The sequence below is a fragment of the Simochromis diagramma genome, unplaced genomic scaffold (genome assembly GCF_900408965.1).
Source record: "Simochromis diagramma unplaced genomic scaffold, fSimDia1.1 OVJJ01000603.1, whole genome shotgun sequence".
NCBI lineage: Eukaryota > Metazoa > Chordata > Actinopteri > Cichliformes > Cichlidae > Simochromis > Simochromis diagramma.
The window spans coordinates 17,343,996-17,351,982 of record NW_024387414.1 but is presented as its reverse complement, the minus strand read 5'-3'; the positions used below and the strand labels follow the sequence as shown (position 1 = coordinate 17,351,982).

The 7,987-nt window shown below is 38.9% G+C and overlaps 1 protein-coding gene across 1 annotated transcript in view; it reads left to right on the top strand.

The window, feature by feature from the left end:
• The first annotated feature begins 920 nt into the window (after nt 1-920).
• Nucleotides 921-7,987, top strand: part of nedd4a (NEDD4 E3 ubiquitin protein ligase a) — a 40,187-nt gene continuing 33,120 nt past the window's right edge. The window contains exons 1-5 of the mRNA XM_040011067.1: nt 921-1,297; nt 2,576-2,649; nt 5,001-5,079; nt 5,165-5,203; nt 5,464-5,517. Coding sequence (XP_039867001.1) covers nt 1,253-1,297; nt 2,576-2,649; nt 5,001-5,079; nt 5,165-5,203; nt 5,464-5,517 — 291 coding nt within the window. The 5' untranslated portion in view covers nt 921-1,252. The remainder of the gene's footprint in view (nt 1,298-2,575; nt 2,650-5,000; nt 5,080-5,164; nt 5,204-5,463; nt 5,518-7,987) is intronic.

Genomic DNA, 7,987 nt, shown 5'->3' with positions numbered 1-7,987 from the left:
CATATAGTGTAAAAAATACAATCGTTCTGTCATTATACTTTGGTGTAGTATGAGTGGTCATGAGTGAGGTAGAAAAGTCATAAAATCTTTGAAAATACAGTTAAAAGTCTAAAATTTATGCCCACATTCACGTTTTTCAAAGCCATCCAGTGGGCCATGTGGGAGTCTTTGGTGGGCCAATTCTGGCCCCTGGGCCTTGTTGGGCATCCCAGCTCTTTAGCTCGGAAACACTGCAGACTCTCTACCATGGTTTGGGGCTGTATTTTAGCCAGTGATATTAGAGATCTGATCATAATTGATGGGATTATTAACACAGAAAAGTACCATCAGAGTTTGATTCACTACGCAATAGCATCTGGAAACATTTGACACAATTCACAGTTTGAAAAGATATTTGACATAATATCAGGCCTCCCCAGAGCCTGAACCGAAGCAGTGTGGAATCATATCAATAGAGAGTGGAAAATAAAGGCAGCCAACATCCAAAGAAGGGCTTTAGATGTCCTTTAAGAAGTCTGGGGAACTAGTCCATTCAGTTTAATTTCATTTAAATTGCGCCAAATCACAACAGTAGCTCAAGGTGCTTCCTGAAGACTACTTAAAGAAATTACAACAAAGCTTGCCTAAGAGTGTTCAGATAGTACTGTCAGAGAAAGTAGGGCTTTAAAACGAAACTAAAGTTAAACCTTTCAAACTGAAATGGGGAAGTGGAAACCCTTGGGAAAAAAACTAAACTCAAAACTAAACTTTTTTTTTTTTTTTTTTAAATCGGGTTAATTTAATATATTATCTTTGTTTCATAACACGTCTCTCACTCAAAGATGTGCTTTTTACTCTCTATCAGTGCGACCAACCTGTTTAATGCCTGTCTCATTTACGTTGTAATAAACATGTATGGTTTCTTTTAGATAACGCACGCACTGTGACATTACATCGATCTCTAGGAAGCTCCCTCTGGGTTTCCTCAGGCTGTGACAGGGGGACCCAGAGAGGAAGAGGAAGCATGAGGAGGAGGAGGAATAGAAGGCGGAGGAGGAGGAGGAGGATGGATACAGAGTGACGAAGGTGTCACAGCTTTATCAGTAGGTTAGTTTCACGCCATCCAGCAGGGTAAACACACGGAGGGAGTACCTCACTTACAGCGGAGTGGAAAAGCACACCTTTGCGGAGCACTGACTGTCGCACCGCCACCTCCTTCTTCTTCTTCCTCTTCTTGTCGCTGTGTGGGAGGAAGAAGGGCGAGGATACTATTATGGCTTCAGTTTCTTCACAGATCTCAGGACTTCAGACAGATGAGGTAAACTTGGGGGGGTTTATAAACGAGGCCGCTGTCGTTAGCCAGCTAACCAACGGCAGCTAACCTAGAAACTAACCGGAGCGTCGAGTTAGCGAGCTAACTCTCCCTAACTTACCGCGTCTGTTCGCTTCGGAGTTTCGTCTCCGCCAGATAAATGTGTTACCTATTAGCAGACAATCGATGTAGTTTGAAAATCTCCCAACTACTGCCAGGCAGTGTTAGAGGAGCCTTGAAAATAATAGAGCTTTTGTTTTTCGTGGGCAGGAAACCCGCCGTCTCCTGGGCTGTCAACGCCTTTTGTGTTTGCTCAAGATAAACAAAACAAAACAAACAAACAAACAAACAAAACTGAGCTCTACCGAAGCAGCAGATGTCTGTGAAAAGATTCAGAGAAGGACAAGAAATCAAAACAGGGAATGCAGAGTAAGGAGCTCGGGTCAGTGTGACAGGTTGCGAAATCTCCCGATGATTCACTGATTTTACGGTAAAAATGCGGCACAAGAGCCAAGTGTTGTGAGGATGTTACATCACCCTGAGACCACTGCATGCATGCTTGCACGGCGAGCTGTGTGCGTGCATGCATGTGGTAACGATCAGACTGAAGCCACACTGCATCAGTGCTGGTACACTCTTATTATTGCCTTTTATCACTTATTGGACACCTGTTGTCATACAAGTCATCGGTATACAGTAGACTGCCCATGCGCAGATTATTACTATATTATGAAGCTATAATAAGAGTGCTTTTTGTGGGTTTTCTGTTTAGTTTGTGTTGTATGAAAAGGTGAGTGTCAGTTTAGTGTTCATTAGTTTTAGAGTTATTATAAACTGGACAGGTGGAAGATTTAAGAAGTTTAGGTCCAGTGTTACAATCCAAACTCTTGACTCAGCGACACAGATAGCTCAGTCTTAATAATCAAATACACCTAAGTCGCCTCATGCTTGTCCTCATCCATCCATCCATCCATCCATTCGTTTTCTTCTGCTTATCCAGTTTAGGATAACTCTGGACTGGACTGAAGTCAAAGTCAGTATTGCCATGTTTACAGGACACGCACAGGAGTGTAATATCATTACACTCTCGACCCACAGTGTGCAAACAAGACACAAGTTAAAAATAAATAAAAAGTCAGAAAACTATGATTACTGAGTAATATTGCCTGCGTGTGTACATATGTGCAGCAGAAGTCAAAGCTGTAGGCTGTATGCAGTCTCTGTCCCTATTTGTATCTTACTGTACTGTAAATAGACTTGTTTTATTTTATTTTGTTGATTCAGGAGGATAACAGAATCCTGAAGGTGAAAGTCATTGCTGGAATTGGACTGGCCAAAAAGGATATTCTTGGAGCCAGGTAAGCTGAAGGAACATGGTCTGTTTTTCATGCCAGTTTGCTCAAACAACAACAACATAATTTCACCTGTGCCTTAAGTGGGCATTCTTGATACAGCCACTGTTTTACAACACAGGAAGTGTTGGAAAAGTCTGAGACTCAGGGGTCAGGGCATTGTCACTAATGTGTTTTCCAATCTAACCACATACCACATGACCTTCAGAGCTCTTCCTTTATGAAATTAGAAATAGGATTATCAACTGTCATAAACTTAAAAAAAATCACACACACTTGTAGCAGAATTAGAAGCCTGAACCTTTAAAATCAGAAGAGTTACAGGTTGTTCTCCAGTTTGATTGATTAGACTAATCCAATATTTTAGAAATATATGACTAATGTTTTTATCTTCTAAATAAATTTCCCCAAACCTCAGTGTGATTCTTTGGCATTTCTCATTTAGTTTTATCAGCGATTCAAAATACAAACATATTTAATGTGCAGCATTGCAGGACATCTAAAGAGAAAAGCAACATGTGCTACTTAACAACCATACAATTTCTTTGTGATCATTTATGTAAATAAATCGATGATTAATAAAAATGTTCACAGCAGATTTGAAAGAAATCTTAAGTCACCAACTTCCAGAGCACAGGGGGCACTTTGTTCCTGTCTGTTTCCTCTTTACATTACAATCAGAGCTTACTAGAATTTGTGAATCACTGATTCATATTAAATCCTCCATTTGTTCCAAAAAACAGAAGGACTTTGTTCTGTGTCATTTGCAGAAAAGCTTTAGTTAACCCTTTAAAGCCAGTCGGAGCGGGCACGCTCCCTTTTGCGTAACTATTTTTAAATCCCGGTAGCACTGCAACCACGTAAGCTAGCGCAATAATTTTTTTTGCATATGAAACCGGAGGAGTTGTGCTTACATCTTATGCCATCAGCTTGTCCTAGGTCACAGTTTCCTTCCACATATAGCTTTGCAAAAACTGCATAAAAAGCACTTGCAGCAACAAAAACATAATATTCCAGAAACACGCTTTGCCGATCCGATCAGCTGTTTGTAACACTTCCTACGTCCATCAGCCCGAACTATCGCATGTCCGCCATGACCTGCCCAAAACTGGAAGTGACATTATTTTGCGGAAATGTAGTTTTTTACCATCAGGGCCTCATGGGCCTATACTTGTGTTTTTAAAAGTTATGTTTGACTTTATGACTTTCTGTGTCGTTTCTGGGATGCTTAGGACTCATATTGCACTGCTGGAAATATTTTATTTTGATGCATATGCTGTTTTTTTGCAAATTTGCATTATAATATTTATTTTCGTTTTTCCTGCAGTATATAAAAATTGGTGTATTTCAAAAATAAAACTATGAAGACACTCAAAAGAAATTTCCTGTGGTGGGAAACTATTTTGTGCAACTTTTTTGTATTTACAGTTTTGAGGGATAAGCCTCTTAAATTTGTCTAACTAGAAATATATGTTAAAAAAACAAAAACGATTTTCAATTTTTTTGTAGTTTATTGCATTTTTTGCAATTTATGTAATTACTATGCACTTAATGCATACATATTATTAAAATTTGGGCTATAATGCTTGTATTGATGTATATCAACTTGAAATGCTTCCAAAAATGGCACTACAACATGTAAAAATATAATATAAGCTCTGGCGGACTTGGTTCTATGCTAGGTCTTAAAGTGTTAAACTCTGTTTTCTGATGGTTAACATTCCTCAAATATTTAGATACAGCTGGCTACCCTTCTTATTTCCACCCCTCATTCAGGGTTTTTATGGGGATTTGTTGTACTGTTGTAACTCTGGGACTCCCTCCAAAGAAGCACAAACCAGTGTGTCTACAACACTTTTCACTCATACCTTTCCCCCACTTTTAGTTTTTTAAAGTTGAAAATAATTCCCCTAACTTCCACATAGCACGGCATACAAAGCAAAGACGCATAATTGAGAGTTTCTGTTGATTTTGTTGGTCGTTTTGGGACTCTTCTGTCTTTATGTCCATTTCGTGTTTAATTGTTCGCGTAATGGCCAAAATTGCTCTATTAGTACCGCTCTAGTGGAGCGCTCGTCATTTAATGCATTACTAATGCTTTGTTAAGAGAGAGCAATGAATAATACAGTTTCTTTGATGGATGTGGTTTCTATGCACAGTTCCTAGAATTATTATAAATTAGAAACTGCAATTATGAGCATGTCAAGCTGGAACAATTTCGTTAATGTTTCTTACGTTCTGAAGGTAGAGGCTGATATTAAGTGTTTTGAATAAACCGCTGAGGGCAGGAAGCAGATCATAACTGTTTGAATCTGTATAGACCAATGACTTAGTGAGTCTCTGTTTTTCCTTTGCAGTGATCCCTATACCAGACTGTCCCTGTATGATCCTGTCACTGGAGAAATCGCAAGCCTTCAGACCAAAACCATCAAAAAGGTAAATGCGTGAACACCTGCTTTTGAAGTCGTGCTCATATCTCGTTGATTTATTTTATTCTTTTCTCTTTTCATTTGACCCGAAGACACTGGACCCCAAGTGGAATGAAGAATTTTTTTTCAGAGTAAGTGAAATGTGATTCACATTAAGCACATTTTAAAATGCATGTAATGTTTTATTTTTTTTTATAAAACGAATGTACTCTGATGCGATATCAGTCAAATCAATGCTTACTTAGAAAAACTTGATTCCGAAATCAGATTTAAATCAAATGTAGCCATAACATGTGACACTTGAATTACTCTGGCAGTGTTGTCCACGCATCTTGGTTATTGTACTGGTCGATTAAGCAGCTTTGACTTTAAAGTGTCTGTCGTGTTTCAGGTTGATCCCAAGAAGCATCGTCTGCTGTTTGAGGTGTTTGATGAGAACCGGCTGGTGAGTTAGTTTTAATTATTTATGTTTGTTTCTGTATATGATCTACACTAAACTGCATTGGGCGACAAATCTTATTCTTTGAATTCAGGTGCTTTTAGTCACATTACCACAGGTGTATAAAATCAAGCACCTAGATGTGCAGTCTGCCTTTACAAACATTTGTGAAGGAATGGGTTGTTCCGATGCGCTCGCTGAATTTGTGAAACTGTAATTAGATGCCAGCATTGCAACAAGTCAGTTGGTGAAGTGTCCTCCCTCCGAGATATTCACAACCAAGCTATACGTTATAAGCTATGCTACTGCAAACTTTAGGTAATACAGCAAGTCAACCACCAAAGAGTCATACCACGTAAAGTTATAGAGTGCGGTCACTGACTCTGTAAAACCTGGCAGACCTTCAAACCGCCTCTGGGATTAACATCAGCACAAAAATTGTCTGCCAGGAGCTTTTGGGCATGGGTTTCCATGTGTGTGTGTGTGTCTGTGCAAATGTGAAAACAAATATGAATAAGTGAAAATAAGTGAGCAGGGCAGCAGCAGATCTTTATTGTCAGTATTTCCACACGCAGTGTAAAATCAACGTGAAATGTGATATCTGGAGGGGGTTTAATTACTAAAGGTACTGGGATTATGCTCTTTAGTTGTGGTTGGATTGCCTAAATGCAAAGCTGGTCAAATATTGTAGAGCTAAAGTGTAATGTGGAGCTGTGGAGTAGGCTAAACAGGTGCCCCAATAATTCTTGTTAGAATGGGACAGACTGATCAGGGTAACATTTAAGAGTAAACTGGGTCTCTAACACATTATTAATTAGTTAATTTTTCTTTAATTCCCCAGATTTGCCTAACAAATACAGACCTCCTACTGTGATCTGTATATGTGTGTGTTTGGTCAAGTCAAATGAGGTTGTAGATGAGATGGTGGCATTATATACTACATTTTTATTTTATATGTGAATGAGAGTCAGCAGATATGAGATTTGAAGTGTAACAACAGACAATGAATGAAACAAAAGTTTTTTACTGCAAATATATTCTGCATTTATTCTAAGAACACAAGAGTAACAAACTTGATTAAAGTAGGCAATGCTTTTGCAGGTTTTTTTATAAGGTCATCTTAAATAAATTGAATATAAAAAATGATCAGCTTTCACACTGCACAACTCAGTTTTGCCCATTTATTGACTAAGAAAATTTATTGCTGTGCAAAGAAACCGTTGCATGTCGTAAAATGGTACAGTATGTTTCATATTTGTATGGAGGAGGGTATGCCCCAGTCATTACAAGGTTAACTGTGCTTTGTCTGCCTGTCAAATACACAGAGGCCCTTATTTTGCCATGACACTTGGAGTACTGTTGGAAACTGGGATACCTTATTATTCATGACTGTAAATAGGGGCAAATCTTAAGGGCATGGAGAGGATGCAGCTGAATAGTTTGAATAGGAGACTGAAGAGAATATCGATGCCTGCGTCTAGTGTTTCCTTATTGATTACACAATTGGCGCAAAGTGATGTTAAAGGTTTTAGGATGTAGCCTAAATGTAGGAGGAGATGTGATAAGCTGCTGACCCAGTTTCATTCTGGGCTGATACAAAGCAGGTACGCACGAACAGGCGGACTCTAGTGACACGACCACTTCTGTCTGAGTTTTGCAGCTAACAGTCTGTAACTGTATGCAAAGTCAACACGGTCAAGCAGTGAACCAACATGGATGCTCAGAAGTCCTTATGTGACTGTACTAAATATCACCTCAACTCACAGAAGCAGAAAATGAACTGAAAACTCTCTTTATCACTCTTATATTCATGCACCAGAGAGATGTGCATGCGTATTACAAATTAGCTTCACGTTGAATAAAACTCCCGTGTTTCCTTTTATGCATCTGCCACAGTAAGCTTTGGTTTTACGGTTTGGTTTTACGATTATTTTAAAAAGTATGAACATATTTATAAAAGTGTTGCCAGAGGTAGGAATTGATTAACTTTTGGAGTCGCTCTCCTTGTGGATCTGGATTGAAGAGTTTTCATCATTTCAAGAAACAGCAATCATATGTCTATAAGTTGAAATAATAAATATCAGAAGACATTGTTGATGTTCTCAAGATTGTATCAGAGACTAATCTGGATTCAGAGACTTGGTGTAGATATTTGTCTTGAGCTGCTCTTGTTCAATTTGCATTGATCCTCCGCTAAAAAAAGCACCAACTACACTTGTGTCCACAAAGCAGGCTAGAAAATGATAATGATAAAAACATCTACTAGTGCTTAGTCCTAGAGACTGGTTGACGAGCGACCAGCTTTTACTTTGAAGTCAAACAGTCTCCATTTTTTAGTTTACGTCTCACTTTTCACAGTTTTACTATCGCTCGGCGAGCAGTCTGCAATTTTTTTGCAAGTCCATGCAAACTACATGTGGCAACTGTGGCAATCTGCTAGTGAGCAAAGCAACTGCAAGGAGTTCCTATGTGCAGC